Below are 22,703 nucleotides of genomic sequence, written 5' to 3' on the forward strand. Positions count from 1 at the left end.
TGTCTTTTTCAAAGCTTTCCTTTTCTTTTTTGAAACTTTTCTTGTCTATGTCGAAGCTTTGCTTGTTTTTGTCGAAACTTTGCTTGTGTGTTTCGAACCTTTCCTTGTCTTTTTCAAAGCTTTCCTTGTCTTTTTTAAACCTTTCCTTGTCTTTTTCAAAGCTTTCCTTTTCTTTTTTGAAACTTTTCTTGTCTATGTCGAAGCTTTGCTTGTGTTTGTCGAAACTTTGCTTGTGTGTTTCGAACCTTTCCTTGTCTTTTTCAAAGCTTTCCTTGTCTTTTTTTAACCTTTCCTTGTCTTTTTCAAAGCTTTCCTTTTCTTTTTTTAAACTTTTCTTGTCTATGTCGAAGCTTTGCTTGTGTTTTTCGAAACTTTGCTTGTTTGTTTCAAACCTTTCCTTGTCTTTTTCAAAGCTTTCCTTTTCTTTTTTGAAACTTTCCTTGTCTATATTGAAACTTTGCTTGTCTATATCGAAGCTTTGCTTGTGCTTGTCGAAACTTTGCTTGTGTTTTTCGAACCTTTCCTTGTCTTTTTCAAAGCTTTCCTTTTCTTTTTTGAAACTTTCCTTGTCTATATTGAAACTTTGCTTGTCTATATCGAAGCTTTGCTTGTGTTTGTCGAAACTTTGCTTGTGTGTTTCGAACCTTTCCTTGTCTTTTTCAAAGCTTTCCTTTTCTTTTTTGAAACTTTCCTTGTCTATATTGAAACTTTGCTTGTCTATATCGAAGCTTTGCTTGTGTTTGTCGAAACTTTGCTTGTGTTTTTCGAACCTTTCCTTGTCTTTTTCAAAGCTTTCCTTTTCTTTTTTGAAACTTTCCTTGTCTATATTGAAACTTTGCTTGTCTATGTCGAAGCTTTGCTTGTGTTTGTCGAAACTTTGCTTGTGTGTTTCGAACCTTTCCTTGTCTTTTTCAAAGCTTTCATTTTCTTTTTTGAAACTTTCCTTTTCTATATTGAAACTTTGCTTGTCTATATCGAAGCTTTCCTTGTCTTTGTCGAAACTTTCCTTGTGTTTTTCGAACCTTTCCTTGTCTTTTTCAAAGCTTTCCTTTTCTTTTTTGAAACTTTCCTTGTCTATATTGAAACTTTGCTTGTCTATGTCGAAGCTTTCCTTGTGTTTGTCGAAACTTTGCTTGTGTTTTTCGAACCTTTCCTTGTCTTTTTCAAAGCTTTCCTTTTCTTTTTTGAAACTTTCCTTGTCTATATTGAAACTTTGCTTGTCTATGTCGAAGCTTTCCTTGTGTTTGTCGAAACTTTGCTTGTGTTTTTCGAACCTTTCCTTGTCTTTTTCAAAGCTTTCCTTTTCTTTTTTGAAACTTTCCTTGTCTATATTGAAACTTTGCTTGTCTATGTCGAAGCTTTCCTTGTCTATGTCGAAACTTTGGATGTCTATTTCGAAGCTCTTCTTCTCTAAATTCGTATAGAATTTCCTGCATTTTTCAACAGCGTACCAAACTGCGATTCCAGTAGAAGCGACTGAGGCGCCAATGGAAAAACTTTTAATGACCATGTTTTACTTTTCACCACTTTTTTCAACATGGTAACTTCTATGAGTAATAATTACTTCTATGAGGTGAATTATGGTTATCCAATCCCTACGATAAAACATGGTACCACTTTTCAGCCACATTCACAACCAGAGAGATTTTAATCTTTCATCTGCTAGGGAAATATGTCAGGGCTTTGCGTGAAGTCGTGCGTGCACGCAGCCATGTACCATACACGCAGCCGCTATGTGGATAAGCTAAACAAGGGGGAAAATTAATTAATAACGTTGTGTTTGTTGACAGAAAAAAAAAATCAGAGATTGAACTTGTTTCACAAGAGTGATGAAAGTTAAAAGTACCTGTGCTCTCAGTACCATAGAGAAGTTGAGGACCACTAATTTACCTGTCCAAAAAGGGATATGTTACTCGAGTCCAATTCAAATTCTGATTTCTTTTTTTTTATTTTCTACTTCGAGAAAGACAAGCCTTTCTGATGCAGCTTGATTTTATCATAGAGGAATTCATTCAATGATGTTTGAACACTGCATAAATGCTGTGTTTCATTGAATAAAATATAGCTAGTTGTCTTAGCGAGTTCTGACAACTTAATTACTTTGTTGATAAAATGGTCTTTAAGATCATTTCAGCTATTTTGCGTTAACTTAGTATCTCCCTTTTGGATGGTGTAGCAACTGAGTTTGGTCAGAGCCTTGATCGACTCACGAACATCAGCGACCCTATCGGTTTTGTTTTTATCTAGATCGAATCAATTGCATATCGGCCAACCATATTGGTGTTTTGCCAACTCCGGTTGACCGCATGTTGATATACCGAAAAATAAAATTTTCTTTTGGTTGTCTACTCGGATGACCAAGAACAGGCACAAGATATCAGATGATCATTTTCGTCAATTGTTTTTTCGGTACCCAGTTAAGTCCCCTCCCCAACAAACTCAAATCGAGCAAGACTCAGGTGAGAGAGAAAAGAAAGTACATCATGGATACATTATAGGTTTAAAAGATTCATATTGCGATTGAATGCGCCAAAAAGGTATTAACGAGGTGAAAATATGCCAGTGATTAGAAGAAATACTTTAGGCCTCAGTTTACATGGGGATAACGCCACAGAGTGCTAAGACTTATATTCTCATCTCAATTTTTCTACATTACTTCTTTTCCTTTCTCCCGGCGTCGCGCTTTCCGATTGCGAGTCACGCGTGTGGTACCTTGATAAAGAAATTTCTTTGTCTGTTGTTCTTCTTTTATTTATGTATCAGCTTTTTATAATGCCCTGTGCGGTGGATATCTCTGGGTAAAGTTGGAACTCTATATTGGTAATTGCGCTTTGTATTACATTATGGCTTAGTTTTGACAGGTAATGGATTGCGGCCGGTAGTTCATCATTTTATTTTTTAGCGTGTATATTTCGAGTCTCCCTGCATTTCACGCGATTAAGTCTTGCGGCGAGAATATGATAACTTATTTGTCTTAATTTAGAATTAGTTTAACGAAATGTTAGATTTAGAATTAGCCCAGATTCCAGCCTTTCTTGTTCTCTTTGGGAGCTATTTAGTAAAACTATTCAAAAATTAATCTTGGGGCATTCTTAGAATATTTCTAAGCTGCACTTCCATGGCCCAGAGACTAAGTGGGCTTGTATCACTTCGTTGATGAAGAGTAACGTCCAGGGCGTCGTCACCGATTTTTCGCTTAAGACATTATCCTTAAGCAGTTTCCCTTGAAAACATCTAGCACATCTTCCTTTTCTTAGAATTGTAGTCAGGCTTCATCATCGCGCTAAACCAAAGGTTATCCGTACCTGATCAGATTTGAAATTTGGCGCTTTAAGACAGTTATTTAATGAAAACATTTATTAACAGTTGTGAATTATTTAATTAAGTAATTAAGAATTACAGTCAACTAGTGTCACTAATGATGTAGGTTTACCCCGATGAATGAGGAATATTCAATCCAGGGTTAATTTTTATTTAACAAAATTTGGATTTCAATTAAATGTTTGAGTACATTTAGTTCCAATCTGAAATTTACTCAAAATAGGTATACCTTTATTTTAAAACTATTCTTATTAATTCGAAAATAGTTAGGACTATATCAGTCTCAAGAATGTAGGCTAGATAAGATTAAGTACATGAGGCATAAGTCTACCTGCTATTCCCTTATGGCGAAGGTCCTTCATTTACCTTCGGCCTAACATCAAACAAATAATTAGGTTTTGATAATAATCTCTTTTAACCTTACTGGTTGGCGTTGGATAGCAATGGCTTTTTCTAAGCGAAAAACTTGTATGGCCCCTCTACTCAATTTCCTACATTTTTCGGCACTGAGCCACATAATTTGTGTTCAAAATATAATTCAAACTTTGTTGTTAGAATGGTTTATTATTTTTCAAAATATATTAAAACAAAACTCATTAGAAAAAAAGAGCAGGCAAACTATTTATAAATCTCTGTCAAAACACTCCGTACTTGTGTTAAGTACCCTGTACCTAACACTCCGTAACTAAAACAAAGCTTTCAAATTCTATAATACATAAATTTAAAAACAGAAAAAACCTTCAATATTGGTTAAAATGTTCAGGGTGGATCGAAAAAAAAATCAGCCTTCATAAGGAGTGTAAAAATAGACCCCTTTCACTGTTTTATAGCCCCCTATGAAATAGTTTCGGCGGTAACAATTCAAAAGGCCTTAAGTTATAATATTTGCTACAATGAAATTTATAAAACGAAAACAATCATTAGTAATCACCCGTTTGTGATCTTTCATTCGATTCTTAAATTCCGAGTTATTTTTCGTCTTTAGTTATGTTCCGAGTTATTGTCAATTGTTTTTTCGTTACCCAGTTAAGTCCCCAACAAACTCAAATACATCAAATACAAAACTAAGCCAGTATGGCTTAGTTTTGACAGGTAATGAATGGCGGGCGGTCTTTCAATCGAAAGACCGCCGGGATAATTTTCCGCGGGGATGATCTCCGGGGGGGGGGGTAAACGCAGGCCAGCGTGACGCTAAGGTGAAAATTGCGACTGGTTATTCTAGACTGTACCTATAAGGGTAAGTATCAGTAAGCTTTATTCTACTTTGTCTGATCATTCGGTAATTCACCTAACTGGCATTTGCCGAATTTTTAAGAAAAATGATATATTCAATTCTTCAATTTTCAACACTTTTTTTTCTATTAATTTTTCTTTTCTTTCTAAATGCTCCACTTTTTACCTTTTTGATGTATCTTGGTTATGAATAAATATAATTATTATATTATTTCCCAGTATTCACAAAATAAAACATATAGTTGCAAAAAAGACGGGGTATTTCTGCCAAAAATTGTTGGGGGATCTTTCATTCGATTCTTAAATTTCACAGAAGCTTTATTGTTTCACAACTGAAATAAATCTCCGTTTTCCGTCCACAAAAATATTTCAAAAATTAGACTTTTAATAGCTCAAGATTTAGATAATTCACAATTTGACAAATTAAAAAAATCAAAATTTACTTTCAAAGACTAGGATTTTTATAACTAATAAAACGTCTTGAAGGCCTAAGCAAACTTCTTGATAAAAGGCCAACAATAATAACATCTATCTTTTTTTTAATTGGCTGTAAAATTGATCTCTCATAACATAACGCTTTTTGAATTTCTACTCATCAATTGCTGACTCTATATTAACATATTTGAAGTAGAGGTGAACTTTCTAATAAGAGGGTAGGAATTGAAAGACGATATTATCTAAAATTTAGAATTAGAAGATTTTATCAAATTTTTTTAACAAGGCGAGAGTGGGCACTAGTTAATTTAAGACTTAATTTTTAGTTCGCTACCTTTATGTTTGATCCCTTCTCAATTTAAACACAACAATAACATATAAAAAGCATTAAACTCTTATAATAAAACTACTTTACTATTAGTAAAGTTACACTTGCTACAAAATTGATCAAATGAGAAAAGTGATGGCACAGAAAAAAAAGGGCGGGGACGACAGCACAACCATATCACTGAAAAATCCGACTCAAATCCAAGCAAGGCACGTCTTAGAGGCTATGGGATCTCCAGTATTTAAATACCGTCCACGAACAAAGTTTTACGCGCATATCCCTTTCACGTTGCCTGGACTATGCCAAGCAACGATTTTTAAACTAATCAGTAGAAAAATAAAAGCAACAATACAACCTAATAAATAATAAATAATTTTCAAATGATTGTCGCTCCGTAAATTTATTCTTTGAACAAATGAAAGTTTAATATTAGTTAAATACAATTAATGAAACTTAAATGTCAGACATTTTTCTGTGACTTGGTGGTGGCGAGAGAAGCACTGTTAGGCTAGGCCGTCTCCAGGGGGGGGGGGGGGGGGTTACCCCCCCCCCCCCCAAAAAAAAAAGAAAAATACTGGATAGGACCCAGCTGTCAGGCTTATTATTCTCCATATACTATGTCTGATGAAGCAATATTAAAGAAAAAGAAAAAATAATTGAATTATTCTCTTATATCTTTAAACATTCAATCGATTGATTACCTATCACATAAAAGCGGTTTTACTACAGCGGTTTTACAAGCGAATTTAGCGGTTTTACTAAAAGAAAATTAGATGATAAATTTGATTCGCAGATGTCGAATATCATTAGGTAAACCAGGAAAACTATAAATTCAAAAACTTGGTGCTTTATAACAAAATATATTTCATGCATAGAATTGATTAATAAGATAAACTAATTAGGCCTCTAAAGTAAAACATATTTCCATCTTTTCATAAGGTTGTATGAGAATACGATTTGGGGTTCTTGTTAGTATGCACAGTTTTTATCTGTAACAAATTTTATTTAAGCCGCTCTAAAAAAAAAAAAAAAACTATTTAAGAGCCATAAGCATGTTATTTAAATTCGAGTATATCCCACAATCCCATTCCTTGCAAAAACAGGCCAAACATATAAGAGGGTAGTATATCAGACTTATAAATTAGTAATTCCATAAACAAAATACATCTGTACTTGTAAACAAAATAGAAAAACAGAATAAAATTACACGAAATACAGCCTTACAACGACGCGAGATCGCACCAAAGAGCTAGGAAGGATACTTGACCAGAAAGTCAGTTTTGGGGTAAATCCCTACTAGTTCAAAAGGGTTTTCTTTTGACTAATCCATAACAATCATCAGTCTTCAAAAATTAGCAAAATAAATCTTGTTTGAATATTAGACAGTTATTGGATCAACTATGTCATGACAACAATGTGTTTTGTAAACCTAAGAAATGAGTTCCACGCATGCAGCAGAACAGCAAAAAAAACAGGCGATTGACCTAATAACTTCTTTAGCCCGATCTTGGGATTGAATTGAACCTGTGAACTCTTAAATGGTAACAGAATTTAGAGAGAAAACAACAATAAAGAATACAACAACTGTAAGGCAGTATTCTGACGTATAACAGTCGAAGTTATTGCACAAACAGAATAGAAAAAAAAAATAATTACACGAAATAAAGCCTTACAACGACGCGAGATCGTACCAAAGAGCCAGGAAGGATACTTGACCAGAAAGTTAGTTTAGGAGTAAATCCCTACTAGTTCAAAAGGGGTTCCTTTTAAATAATCCATAACGATCATCAATCTGTTAAATCAGCAAAAGAAATCTTGTTTGAACATAAGGCAGTTAATGGCTCAACTATGTCATGACAACAATGTGTTTTGCAGACCTAAAAAATGAGTTCAACGCATGTAGCAAAACAGAAAAAACAGGTGATTGACCGAATAACTTCTTTTTGCACGATCATGGAATTGGATTGAATCTTTCAACTCTTAAATTGTAACAGAATTCAGAGAAAAAAAACAATACAGAATACAACAACTGTAAGGCAATATTCTGACGCACACTCAGCCTCTCATTTTTTCCAAGATGGGCAATATCATCTCAAATGAGGGTCGCTTCCCCGAGTCCTCGTTCATACAAATCCGAATCATTTTCGCCAAGTGGGGAGACACTCCTGGTGCTATTGATACTCGTAATCCCTCAAGGGCAATCTAGACAAAAAAAAATTAGAAAAAAATATATCAACATGATCGTGAAACAGCACGGTAACAAAATTTTTGAATCTAACGAGTTCAGTTGGTCACACAGACACGGTCATACAGGAAATTCGTAAGCGAAACGAAACTGCCATCCAATAAAAATACAGTTTTTGCTGAAAACCATGGTTTCAGCACGAACCTTGGTTTCGTTGAACCTTGGTTTGGTTGAAACCTTGGTTTCATCACGATATTTGTAAAGCCACAAAACCCCACATTAACCTAGCAAGAAGCCACATAATCGTACCCAAAAGCTGAGGTTTACGAAACATTGCAAGCTTCAAGTCGACGTTATTAGTCTGATCATAAAATATCGACTTGCAAATGATATTTCCAAGTTATTTTAAAATATAATACAATTTTGATAATGAATGAAAAACAGACAATTTAATCATCATTAAAGCATAATCACCTCGTCGCTAAGGTCGATAACGTCGCTAAGTAACGTCAACAAAAGAAAGTTAAGTATTGTTTCAGAAACTTGGTTTTCCACCTCACCTGGCATTTGACATTCAGGCGTTACGTAGGAATTTGTTTAACCATAGGCTTCCACTAACGTTAACCGTAACTGTAACGTACAGATCCTGTGGGTCATCGGCTACTCTTCTAAATACTCTTCTCACAGTTTTTTTTTTAAGTTTACCCACCACAAGACAAATACCTGTATCCATGCTTGTTCTAACCAATGTCAGGCGGGTAAATAGAAAAACAATGTCAAATACTATTCCATACAATTAGAATATAATAATTATAATCTGGTGTTGCATTTATCTCAAAGCATTGTTAATTTACACTTATTACATAACAATATTTTTGAGAGATTAAACAAAAGTTTTTTCTCAAGTCAGACGCTAGAAAATTATATTGCCTAAAATGTAATTATCTCCTTAGATCTAAGTCAATTAAGCCTTCTAATTCTCCTTGAGCGAAAAGGAAACAGGTCTTGTGATTCCGTATAAGAATTAAAGAAGACAGAAAATCTTTAAGCTATTTATTTTTCGTACACCTTACTGTTGAAATCATTAGGTACTTATTCTGTGGTTATGTGATGGAAAACTGACAGTTTCCTTGTAATACCAACCGTCAGCTGTGTCAGAGATTTGATATGGCCAGTTATGTATGCAGTCTTTTAGACTACATGACTATTATGTTTACCACTATATTGAGTACGTTTGGACTTAGTCAGCTAACGGATTATGTCACAACTACAGTCAGCTTCAAATATATTATCCTTCGTGTTCAAAGCTATTCTGACGTTTTGTAGAACTTCGAACTCTAGTTGCCCTTTTGTAACTCCTGTCACCAAGTGGAGTCAGTGCGTAGTAAGCTAAGGATGCTGGGAGCATTATTTATGGATTTTTCACAAAAATGGCCTAAGGATTTGAAAAGAACTTCACTTAAGTTCCTCTGACAATTCTTAGAACTGGTATAAGACTTGTAGGGCAATGATGGCGGATAATGATGGTGAATATCTGGAGGATAATTTTTTGTTTACCCTGAAGCCTCACTAAGCAATGAAAGTAAAGTATCAAGTGGTTCAAGAGCCATGTTTTTAATTTTTAAACATTTTACCACACTGGAAAAAAGTGAACTTTCGACATTTGGACCTTGTTAAAACTGTAGTTAAACAATTACGGTGGTTCGGGGTACAAAAGCACTAATTTAGACTTCTATGTGTACGAACTTTAAACTCCTTATCACACATGAATATTATTTCGGCCTTCTAAGTCAAAATTTCAGAAGAGACTAGATTAAAGATTTTGCGTATTTGGTCAGCTTGTTTCAAGGATCTTAGACTTAGGTCGGCAGCAATAATTCAAAAATCGATGCTAAGCAGCACAAATTTAATGGTGGAGTAAAAAACTGAGAAACATTCAAAATTTGACTGTTTTTAAGAAACATTTGTTTGTAAAAGAACAATTCTTTTAGAATGCAAGATACGACCAAGTAGTTTTGATATCAAAACTTCCAACTACTTCTGTAAGCGAGAAAAGATGGAATAATACATTTATAAAAATGAGAAACCTATCCCAACGGATTGAACCAATCAACAAATTCGGTTTGTTCGAGGGGCGCCACATAGCACCTTTTGAATACCTTCAGCCAAGGTACGCAAAATATATAATAGAAAATCGTCATTGAATGTACAAGCGGCCTTAAGATCACTTACTTTGAGTCCGGATTCCATAGGAGATAAGTCAGCAAAGGGTACTTCTCTCGTTGCTAACTCCCAGAGTAGCACAGCAAAACTCCACATGTCTGCAGCTTTCACATTTATTTCAGATCTTGTCTTCTGCAAAGCTACAAAACATAATGTCAACATCAATACAGGCACGTTTATCAACTGCTTATAATAATTATATGAATATATTTTAAACACTGAAGCTATTTACTACGAACAATTTCTAAGATATTTCAACTTAATGTAATTAACTTGAAAGTTCCATTGAAGTGAATTTAACATTTAAACACAAAATTGACACAACCGAAAACAATCGGTAGCATCATAAAAGGGCTAATACCCAAAAACTGTTCCCCCTCCCCTCCTAAGGTAAATTTTTGCAGGTTTGCCTTCTCACCTTACGCATAACTCTGAAGGCAAACATACAATAAAAAGAAGTTAGGACTAAGTTTACAGGCCTAGACAACATGTTCAACGTCAAGGAACATATTTCTTTCAGTTATTTAGGGAGACATTTATGGTTAAAAACTTCTTAGTGAATTTTTTGAAAAATTTCTCAGAAGAAACTTTTTTAGAATTCTAAGGAAAATTCCTAGTCACACAGAAATTTTCTAGTATTTTCAAACACACACACACACACACACAAAATTCCTAAGACTCATCGCAAGAAACATCGAACTCTTAGAAAGAACTTGGAGCCTAATACAGAGGCGACAAGCTTGCTACTTGTCCCTGTAAAAACACCCAGCAACCGAAACGTCAACTCGACGCCCTATGCGCCAGTAATGGCTCAGGAGGATCCTTTAATTTTTTAAATTAATACAGAGGTAAAGATATACTTCCCTCCCAAAAACTGCCTCGACTAGCCCCGCTACTCAATCCATTTCCACAAACTCAAGGGGAAACCACAAGTGAGGCCCAGATTCCCCGTATACTCTTATCAAAAGTCCCAATATTTTCCCGGTTCACACACTCACCGAGAGGCATATGAAAAAATTCACCCCTTTAATAATTGATATATACTCTTGCTCCTGGCTCAATTTATTTTTCTCTTATAATTTCCACGCTATGCTTTTCTTCCTATCTTTGATTCTCTTTTTCCTTTAAAACCACGTCACTCTCTGACGGTTTAAAGTTTTTTTTTGACGAATATACGTAAGTAATGACGTTATTCGTATACGTAAGCTACATGCATTTAATTTGTTAACGTTTTTGTTGTTGATACAAAATGCAAGTTCACCCAACTGAAAACCTAGAAACAACCATTTTTAAATATAGAGTTGTCTTGCCTTACATAAAAGTCCAAGGATTCTATACAAACAGTCGAAGGATGTGTATTCAAATACAGAAAAACTTGAGTATCCAAGTTCTTAACGTATGTTTGGGGAAGCAGAAGAAGTGAACATACACAATAAATAAGAGTTAAAACTTACCAGCCTCCCGAGGAGGACTTACAGTCCTCCTAGTCCGACGAGGACAAGCTACACGTAATAGCCTTGTGCTAAAATAGCCTTGTACTAAAAAAATCCTTACCTCTCATGTAAAGTCAATAATTGGTTCTTACCCTCTGGTGCCATCCATTGGGGTATATAAATTCTTCCCTTTCCATAAAGCTTTTTATTGTTTAATATTGTTTTTTGTTTATTTGTTTTTATTATTATTATTTAAAAAACAATAAGTTTTTTATTGTTTAAACAAATTAAGTTGTGAGACAGAGTCAAACTTTAGCGCAAAGAGCGAGGCGTTGAGGAGGGGACAGCCCCTTTCATACACGGAATAATTTATGTTCGTTTTAAGTTTTAATGTCGCTCCTTACTTTCAGTTTAAAAAAACTTGTTTTTTTTAACTTAATTTCTGAACACTTTTGAATTAACCCAGCTTTGATTTTGGCTCGCCGTACATGAATAATTAAAACGAAATTTGGATATTAATTTTACTTTTTTGTGGCTAAATGGCTTTCTCGAAATTTTGATACGACGTAACTTACGAATTAACTTACGTAACGAACTTCTATACTCATATATTTTTATTACGTATATTGGGGGTTTCGCCCCCTAGTCAATATCTCGCTCTTTACCTTAAAGTTTATATTTTGTTCCAATTCTGTAAGAATGACCCCCCAATCACAAAGGCCGTTAATTAGAATAAATAGCTCTGATGAAAGTACAAAAAAAACTTTAGCGTAACGAGCTAGGTAACGACTAGGGGGCGAACCCAATCATATACGTAATAATTTCTGTTCGTTTTAAGTTTTGATGATGCTTCTTACTTTCAGTTAAAAAAAATTGTTTTTTTTATTTAATTTCTGATCGTTTTTTTAAATAATGCAAGGAAATCCGGTGCCCCCTTCATAGCAATGTCCCTTCCCCCATGAAAACTTCCTCTATTGAAAGATCCACCCAAGAAAACCCCAACCCCCCCCCCTCCCAACTACCAGAAAAAATCATCCCTGAAAACTTCTATATACTTCCCAATAACCAATACTATATGTAAACAATGGGCAAATTTCACAACATGCAGACCTTCCCCCTGGGACTGTGGGGATTAAGTCATCCTCAAAGACATAGTTATTGTATTTTCCGACCATGGTGAACAAAATGGCTATCTCAAAATTTTGATCGGGTGACTGTGGGAAAACAATGAGCGTAGGAGGGGGCCTAGTTGCCCTCCATTTTTTTTTGTCACTTAAAAAGGGCACTAGAACTTTTAATTTCCGTTCAAATGAGCCCTCCCGCGATATTCTAGGACTACTGGGTGGATACGACCACCCCTGGAAAAAAAAACAAAAAAAAACAAACAAATAAACACGCATCTGTGATCCTTCTTCTGCCAAAAAATACAAAATTCCACATTTTTACAGATGGGTGCTTGAAACCTTTATAGTAGGGTTCTTTGATACGCTGAATCTGATGGTGTGATTTTCATTAAAGTTCTATGACTTTAGGGGGTGTTTTCCCCCCTTTTCGAAAAAAAGGCAAAATTTCTCAGGCGGGTAACTTTTGATGGGTAATACTAAACTTGATGAAACTTATATATTTGAAATCAGCATTAAAATCTGATTCTTTTTATGTATCTATTGGTATCAAAATTCAGTTTTTTAGAGTTTTGGTTATTGAGCCGGGTCGGTCCTTACATACAGTTCGCTACCACGAACTGTTTGAAAATATCCTTACCCCTCATGTAAGGTCAATAATTGGTTCTTACCCTCTGGTGCCATCCATTGGGGTGTATAAATTCTTCCCTTTTCCATAAAGCTTAGCTTTGCATCTGCCATATTTATGCGAGCAGTTAAATCCTCATCAATCTGAAATAACATGCAAAAAATATAATTCCTGATGTCAGTGTTACAAGCGGACGAGATGAGGACAAACAAAAATGTGTGTAAACACTAAGTGCGGTTGCAAATACTGCATATTTCTTACTTATATCTAAGGTGCACAAATCTTTGCAAGAGCTAGCTGAGGACTTGGTTTTGATTAATCTAGTCAAAAACATCAGTGAAGGCAGCCAAGTACGCCCCGTCCCCTATAAACTGAAAAAATAGCGGCCTAAAATAGGTGAAGTATAACTAGTATAACATTCGAATTTTCAAACAAACCAAAGAATATTTTCCTGTCTTCATTACTAGAAAAAGCCGCACCTACTCTCTTTTTAGGATCTCAGGACCTTAAATATGTGGAATATATACCTTAAGAATCGTATTAGACGTGTTTTTTTTTCAGGAATTTGGTTATATTAAAGGTTCCAGAGAGGTTCTTTTCTTCTTCTTTACCTGGTATTTAATTTATTTTTTTTATCGGTTGGGTTGAATTTTTTTCATTTTTTCGTTTTTTTTGTATAGTCTGATGAATTGAAATCGAAATGACAAAGAAACGGTCTTTTTTTCCACAAATTTTTGTGCTTTAGTGCATCTTGTCAGACTGAATTTTGTTAATAATATTGTTGAATTGAAATTGTTGACAGATTTTAACAAATGCATATATAGAGAAAAAACGTATAATATTAAAAAAAAAAGCAGAGGGCAAAAAAAAACCCACAACTTTAAATAATAAACAAAAATCCGAATATTTCGACTTCACGTTCGGAAGCCTTTATCAGCGTAAAAAAAAAACATGAATTTAGCTAAATTAAACAAAACATAAAAAGAACAACAATAAAGAACTTTTCGTTTTCCTTTTTTTATATATTTTGTTTAATTTAGCTTAACACATTTTTTTGTTGATAAAGACTTCCGGACGTGAAGTCAAAATATTCGAATTTGTCCATTATTTAATAAAGTGTGTGGCTTTTTTCGTGTTTTGCTACTTAAAATATTGCGCCCGTTTTTTCTATATATTCATTTGTTAAATTCTGCAAATAGAAAGGCAGTGTGGTCTAAGAAATTATTTATTGAAATTGTTGAATTTATAAATTGATAGATACAATAGAATTTATAAGTTGAACTGAAACTTCTATGGGATTATTCCATCTTAATACTTTAAAAACGTACTTACTTTGCAACAAATTAAATGTATTTAATGTATACCCAACATACTCTAAAAAAATCTTTCTTCAGGATCTGTAATTACTTGTCCTGAAGACAAACTAATTTACAGTATTAAATTAGTCAAGTAATTAGTTTATAGGATGATTATCTCCGATTTTTGGCGCTCAAAAGCGATGTACAGCGGAACTTACCTGTTAGAAGAAACTTACCGCTACAAACACTGTTAGAAAAAACTATGGGGTACAGAATTAGTTTCAAAAACAATTTTTAAAAAACAATTTTTATTATTTAAAAGAATTTTTACAATTATTATTATTTAACCATTTACTTATTATTATTATTTATTATGATCATTATTATAACTACAAAATTATTATAATTTATTATTTACCAAAAAGTGCATGATGACACACGGACGTCTAATGACACATGGCAATAAAAATTTGATTCCAAATTTCTCCTATTTTCTTAAGATATATATGTCTCTATAAGTTTCCCTTCAAATGATAAAATAAAAATTAAACTATTCATTAGTTATTTAATTATTAATTTATTGTCTAATAATTATTATACTAATATTTATTATTTAAACGAAAACAAAGCATAAACTTTATTCACTTATACTTTCAAGAAAAATAAAACTTACAAGAATATGTTAACAGGATAATCCGATGTTTACTGGAAAAATATGTTTACTGAAAAAAAAACTTACGCGAACGTGTTTAGTGGATAATCGGATGTTAACTGGAAAATATGTTTACTGGAAAAAAAAAACTTACAAGAATATGTTTACTGGAAAAAAAACTTACAAGAATATGTTTACTGGTTAAACGGATGTTTACTGGAAATATATTTACTGAAAAAAACTTACAAGAATATGTTTACTGGATAATCGATAATCTGGCAAAGATTTTTCTAGTGTGTGCAGAAAAGCCATTCCTCGTGCAACATCAATAGCAAATTTAATGGCTTTTGCTGTATCAACAACAATGTCCGTTCGATCGTGCAAAACAGTGAACAGCGATCCATATTCCATGTATTGATTAATTACGACAAGGTTTGGCGGATCATTGCTGCAGCCAATGACAGGCAGAATGTTGGGATGTGAAAAAATCCTGAAATTAAACGTTCTTATTGTATGTTGAACATACCTAAACATACTTAAACAAGAATGTAAATACCTATGTTAAAAAATAATTATCTTTGTTTCTAAGTCACCTATAGCATGCACACTGGCAGTTGCCCCGTACCTTTTCTCTCATCTTGTTGGAGGCTTTTATTTTAATATACTAGACATTTTTACGCTTTTAATTCATATTATCCTGCTCCAACACGGAGAGTGGCAATTCTAAATCCCTCGTGTGTGGCTTACTTACAAAGAAGGAATCGTTCGGTAGATCCAGCCTTTCTGTATTGTAAGAATCTCTAGCCACTCCTATATGATTTACATAATAAGTGGCCTGTAACTTCATATGCCCTTTTTACAGGATCCGTAAAACCTGCCATTTGGAAAAACTTAAAATCCTTAAACTTGTTCATTATTCCCTAGCTTAACTATTCCCTACACTTAATTTGTTTAAATAAATATTTTTTTTGCAAAGAAAACATCAATAATTTCTTTACTAGAACAAACTACCACATTCCATTTCAGAAGCTAGATGAGCTTATATTTTTAATATATATATATATATATATATATATATATATATATATATATATATATATATATATATATATATATATATATATATATATATATATATATATATATATATATATATATATATATATATATATATATATATATATATATATATATATATATATATATATATATATATATATATGTATGTATGTATGTATGTATGTGTGTATGTATGTATGTATGTATGTATGTGTGTATGTATGTGTGTATGTATGTATGTATGTATGTATGTATGTATGTATGTATGTGTGTGTATGTATGTATGTATGTATTTATGTATGTATGTATGTATGTATTATATATATATATATATATATATATATATATATATATATATATATATATATATATATATATATATATATATATATATATATATATATATATATATATATATATATATATATATATATATATATATATATGTGTATATATATATGTGTGTGTGTGTGTGTGTGTGTATGTATGTATATATATATATATATATATTTAATATATAAAGAGCTGATATTGTTGGTCAATCAAAAACTGATCATAAGTCATTCATTTTATGATTATGTATAGGTCGTGTAGATTGCACCTTTAATTGGTAAAGGTAGTGCTTCAAAGCTTACCACTAAACTGGATGGTTGCAGCTATGAACAATTCAACTGAAAAAACACCAACAGAACCCTCTTTATTCTTCACTGCCCATTCTTCTGCACCATATTTAACAAAGCTCAATAGCTGTGGCAGAGAGTGCCTAAGTTTTCTGCTTGTTTTGTCCTTCTGATCTTAGATATGTTGAAACTAAAAACTGACATGTTCGAGCTAATATGTTGAAGCAGATATGTTGCAATAAAAAACAGATGTTTTCGGGCTGATACGCTCAGCTGATATGTTCGAGCGGATATGTTGGAACTAAAAAAAATGTTCTCATAAATTCTTATTTCCACGTGATGTCATTGCTATCACCAACAAAATTCATTTTCTTTTGTGTCAAAACAAAAAAAAAGTAAATTTTTAAGCAACACTTTTCCAAATTATCCAGCCAGGGATCCTTTAGACCAATTCCAGGGAATAAATCCCTCCTGCTCCCTCCCCCATTGTGTGCAGATATGCACACATATATACGCTCACTGTCATTATCGTTAATTCTTGAAAATGAGGGATACTTTAATGTTTATAGAAAATCTTTTAAACCCATCCTAATTTTTGTTTGCATATTCTTTAAGACGAGGTCTTACAGGGTGCGTTAATTCTCGGAACTATATCAAGAAACAAAAAGCTAAAGACAAAATGATTATCTTGTTTACTACCAGCTTGCGAAAGTTGGAAAGCTGGAACCAGGCGAAAAGCTGGAATTTTAACCACTCTCAAGGTAACTTAAGCCAAAATAGCTGGGAGAAAATTCAGAAACAAATCAATTCAAGAGGTTGAAATAAAAAATGTGTTTCAGATACTAAGAGAAGCTAAAAAAAAAAAATAAAAAATAAAAAAAAAAAAAAAAAAAAAAAAAAAATTCAAGGCTCTTTGTATATCCTCAAAAATTCAGATTCCTTCAATGATTGCATGTTTACATAAAGTTTTTCTAATCCCCACATAATTTTCATAATCTCTCCTCCCCATAAATAGATTTCTAATCCCCACGCTTCTGTAAAAGGCACTGTATACATATTTTTGCTCTTACAAAGAATGCCTCTTTTCGCATGGTCCTACAGAATGTAAATACTTTAATAAAGTTCCGGTTTATGAAGAAACAAAAAAAGAAGGTAAAATGGCCTGGCCATTCTCCCTCCCCCCTCAGAACTTCCTGTTAGAGCTTGTGTATATATTATAGATCAAGCTCCCACACGCGATTTCTTACCTAAGTTTAGGGAATTCTTCATTGAAGTCTCTTGAAATCCTTGGTGTACACTCCCGAATATTTAAAAATTTGGCGACAATGTGGTTACCTTGCCACTTTCCTTCCCAAGAGTCTCCAGTGGGAGTCCGGGCTATTTGAGTTTGAAGTTGTAAATCATTCACGTTGATCCCTTTGTACCTGGACAATGTAGCATCACCTAGAACAATTGTATTATCTAATCAAGTTTTTTCATAAAAATTTAAATTAATTACAAATTATACTAGTTTAAATAATATATGAATTTAAAAGTAAATTAAAGCACAATTTTATATTATTATATATTCAATGTATTCATCTATTTTAAAATTAATACATACCTTACTTTTAACTCAAAACTATTTGATTAAGCTTTGGTGAATAAGGTAAACAAAATAAACTTACACCCTTCCTAAATAAAGGGCACCAACAAAATATTCTCCAGGGTAGAGGGGCCTATAACCATTATCCCAAGGGGGTGGGGGGGAGGGACTGAAACAATTAATTTCATAATTCCAGATCTAACTTTAGATTTACTGTTCTAGTCTTTCGTAATGACCATTATTAATAATAATTGCCTTTATTTAGATAATTTTTGACGTCAACTAAGGTGGGCTGTGCTATCCTCACAAGACCTGATAATTAAGCAGGTGAAGCGATTTCCAGCACCAAAAAGAGATTTTGAATAAAAATTCGCTATCTAAACCAAAAATCTAAGCACTTTGTACTAAGTCAGACCAAAATTTAATTTTTTCGGCAGCCTATGTATAGTAACAAATAAAGTCAAACCCAAGTAAACCTTCAAACTAAAATAAAGATTCACAATACCCCTTTCTAGGACATAAGAATCGTTTTTAAAAGTTCTAAAATACTTTAGCGTAAAGAGCGAGGTATTGACGAGGGGGCAACCACCCTCATATACGGAGTAATTTCTGTTCGTTTTAAGTTTTAATGTTGCTTCTTACTTTCAGCTGAAAAAAGAAAAAAACTTGTTTTTATTTTATTTAATACAATAAAAAAAAGCCATGCCCATCAAAGTGATCTTGAAGGCAAACGTCTTTTCGTAAGTTGCTCCAATGGCTTGTCACCCACCCAGTGATGGAATATTGTTAAATCTTTTTTACAAGGTAAAATTCATACGAGTGCTTGCTACAGGAAAGGTTGGGAATTGAAATGTCGAGCTGCATCAGATGTCATGTATGCTGAGTCATTCAAGGGTATCGAAATAGTGCTTCATAGAATACGAGGAGAGGTGTTTTATGGTGTGTAGAATATTCTATGGGTCTGATCAATTTTTTTTTTTTTTTTTTTTTTTTTTTTTTTTTCACTGAATCTTCAATAGGTTGTATCTTTAATAATTAGACTTTCAACTACAGAATAAAATATGAATAAAATCAGATGTAAAACTTGGTGTACATATAAATATACATATATATGTATTTTCGGACTTATCAGGGCGGAAGAGGAAAATAGTCACTGTGGTAATCTTTTACGGTCACTCCTGTTTTAAAAAAGATTAATTATGTTAATAAAATATTTTTCTTATTTATTGCTTTTTAAGGGAGTCTAAGTGTACCTGACTAATCGATGAAACTGCAAGATGTTGGGTTCTTGGAACAACAAGATAACTGAACCCATTGACGATGTTGAAAGCCCTGACGAGCTGAAGTCAAACTGAAAAGACGAATTTTATATTTCTCCCTCTTATGAGAAAAAAAAATCTGTATTATCAACTTACGACTTCTAGTTTTCAATCCAAGCCAAGACTGATCTTTGAATCCAACACGTTTTAGATCCTGTCCATACTCTTCCGCCATTTCTGTAAAATAAAGATTTTAATCATAAATCATCAAAGGCAAATTCTGGATTACCAACAAAAACGTTACAACCAATAGAAAAGTCCTTTCATAATGTGTGTTGAGTATTATCCTTTAACGACCACAGCATAAATATATATACGAACAGTAGCGAAAAGTCCTGTAATCTCCATTAAAGATTTTTGAAACACATCAATATAGACCTTTCTTCATGACTCCGCCTCTTCGCATACGCACAATGACAAATGTTTAGTGCATTACAACGGGAAAATGTCATATATAAGATATGATTCGATCTGGTGGAAAACCAACTAGCAACATAAACCATTGCTCTGACGTATTAAGAACTTTCCATTCGGCGCGCTATGATGTATTTTTGAAGAAACTTTTCGCTATATATATATATATATATATATATATATATATATATATATATATATATATATATATATATATATATATATATATATATATATATATATATATACATTTATGCTGTGTTAAATACTGATTTCCCTCTGCTGTAGACAAAAGGGTACACCATGTTACTAGCCTTAATATATGAGGAATTTGTCCGTGTTCATCTTTCTATGTTGCAGCTATTACTACTACCACGATCTTGTATACGAAAATACAGCTGTTCGTAAATATATATTTTATTTTAAACATTTTTTTTATTAATAGCAAAAGTAAGTAGATGTAGTAATTTCCTTTAAAATGAGCCATTAAACAGCACTCTATGATGTTCCGGTACCCAGCTAGCTGCGGAGAAAAACAAAAACAGAAAAAAAATATGCTTTTGTTTTTCAAGTCAATGGATTTTCCTTGTTGTTCCAGACAAGAGACTGTATTTTTCCTTTATAGGGGTTGCTGCCAAGAAGATTCTAATGGTACACTTTGTCCTTTGATCTGACACCATTTATAGGGGGTTTTGGGCTATTATTTGTTACTTTGGGAAGTGTTCGTCTCTAACTAGGTTGTAGCTACCGCTAAAATCCCCATGACGCATACAAAAATATACAAGATGACAAATGACTCTAAACAGCTAAAGAAAATAGACATGGAAAAAGCAACATAAAAAATCAAATGAAATTGCAAAGAAAAACAATGTACAAGGAAATCTGAAGTTAGAAGACAAACCAAATTACAATAAGATAAACAAAGATGATAGTTTACCGTTTGTTAGTTTATGGAGGATAAATAGGACGATCAAATTGAATTTACGCCAAAACTACTTAATTCAATTAAAATTGCTGATTTCAAACAGTTCGCGATAACCAACTTTAAGCAAGGAGTGACTCGGCTCAAGAGCAACCGAAACTCTAAATACAGGAATTGTGATACCAATAGATACATCAAAAGGATCAGCTTATTATGTCGATTCCAAATATTTAAGATTCATCAAGTTTAGTGTTACCCATCAAAAGTTAGGAGCCTGAGGAAATTTGACACATATTTGAAATAAGGGTGAACATCACCTAAAATTCAAGGAATCTTAATGAAAATCACACACTATCACATTTAGCGTACCAGAGACCCCTACTGTAGACTTTTAAAGCTCCTATATACAAAAATGTGGAATTTTGCTATTTTTGCCAAAGAAAGGTCACGGATCCGTGTTTATTTGTTGTTGTTTTTTTTTCCCATGGGTGATCGTATCGAAATAATAGTCCTAGAAGATCGGGAGAGGATGCATTCGAACGGAAATTAAGAATTCTAGTGTCCTTTTTAGTGACCTAAAAGAGTGGAGAGCAACTCGCCCCCCTCCCATGCCGTTTTTACCCTAAAGTTATCCGATAAAAATTTTGAGACAGCAATTCTGTTCAGTATAATTGAAAGATCAAATAACCATGTCTTTAGGGGTAAAATGACCACTACCCCCAGAGTCCGTAGGGTGTAAATTATGAAAGCTGTCCATTGTTTACGTATAGTATTTATTACTGGGAAGTATACAGACATTTTTTGGGGAGGGGGGGGGGATTTTGTGTTTGGGGTGGCTTTTCATAGGAAGAATCTTCCTTAGAGGGGAAAATTTCCGAGGGTCAAACTTTCCAGAGAAAATTTTAAACAGGGGGGATGACAGAATTCGTATATTAAATTCTTTTTTATTTTCTTACATTCTCTTTGCCAACTAAATTTTGCATGTGAAGATGTTCCGAGGAAATATCCGTTCATTTCAGGGGAAAGTATGCTAAAAATGATTTTTTCAGGCTGAATCGTCCGCAAGAAACTTTACAGCGGGGGATTTTCAGCGAGGATGGAACTGTCTGGAGGGAATTTGACAAGGGGAGGTGCATTCAGAGTCTGCAAATACATCAAGGAAGGAGAAAAGGAATTCACATCTGAATTCCTTAACCACACTGGAATGGATTGAAATTATTTTGGCGTCTGTGAAGGATAATTAGGAACTAGGAATTGAACTTCATGCCGGAAAAAAAGATATATATGGCGCTACATTCATATAGATTCAAAGTGCAAAAATTACATAATTTTTCCCCAGGGGTGGTCCTATCGTTTTTTAGTATCTATGACGCATGCAAAATTACAAAAGATCGAAAAAATCTAGAGCCTTCTAAAGACTAAAGGATAGGGATGGTATATCCACTAAACTATCAATGTCACATTGTTTTTGTGAAAAAATTGCAAACAAACTAGGAATTTTAAATTATCGGGAAATGCCAGGAAACTTGAAATGGAAAGGGAAGACGAGACCATGGGGACCACGAATCCATCGACTTCGTATCATTGGTTGAATTCACAACGTAAATTATGTAGCTCATCCAGAATGCGTTTTTGCAAGTTCATTTGGATCCAGAATTCAGAATTCGATCCAGATCCAGAATGCATCCAGAATTTATTCGCGAGTACTTTTCTATTCTGTGAAGGATGCAACAAGTTTGGAAGTCCTCCTTACACTTCGTTGTTGAAGTTTGGATAAAACTCGTTATGCGACATACAAACAAGCATGCCTAGCTCATGACCTCTTATTCGGCGATAAACAGTGGATAGATTGCCAAGAAGACTGTAAAGAAAAACCGTCCAAAATGCCTTCTATAATAGGAATTCTCTTCGTTAAGATTATTGTTTT

General features: G+C 33.4%; 1 protein-coding gene across 1 annotated transcript in view; it reads right to left on the minus strand.

The window, feature by feature from the left end:
* Nucleotides 1-5,860: 5,860 nt before the first annotated feature.
* Nucleotides 5,861-22,703, minus strand: part of Ilk (integrin linked kinase) — a 31,224-nt gene continuing 14,381 nt past the window's right edge. Inside the window, exons 4-9 of the mRNA XM_089103162.1 lie at nucleotides 19,537-19,617; nucleotides 17,784-17,979; nucleotides 15,104-15,347; nucleotides 12,951-13,050; nucleotides 9,735-9,865; nucleotides 5,861-7,519 (exon numbers count right to left, since the gene is read on the minus strand). Coding sequence (XP_088959288.1) covers nucleotides 7,373-7,519; nucleotides 9,735-9,865; nucleotides 12,951-13,050; nucleotides 15,104-15,347; nucleotides 17,784-17,979; nucleotides 19,537-19,617 — 899 coding nt within the window. The 3' untranslated portion in view covers nucleotides 5,861-7,372. The remainder of the gene's footprint in view (nucleotides 7,520-9,734; nucleotides 9,866-12,950; nucleotides 13,051-15,103; nucleotides 15,348-17,783; nucleotides 17,980-19,536; nucleotides 19,618-22,703) is intronic.

The sequence above is a fragment of the Artemia sp. Qi Xiang Cuo genome, chromosome 2 (assembly GCF_049724085.1).
Source record: "Artemia sp. Qi Xiang Cuo chromosome 2, ASM4972408v1, whole genome shotgun sequence".
Lineage (NCBI taxonomy): Eukaryota > Metazoa > Arthropoda > Branchiopoda > Anostraca > Artemiidae > Artemia > Artemia sp. Qi Xiang Cuo.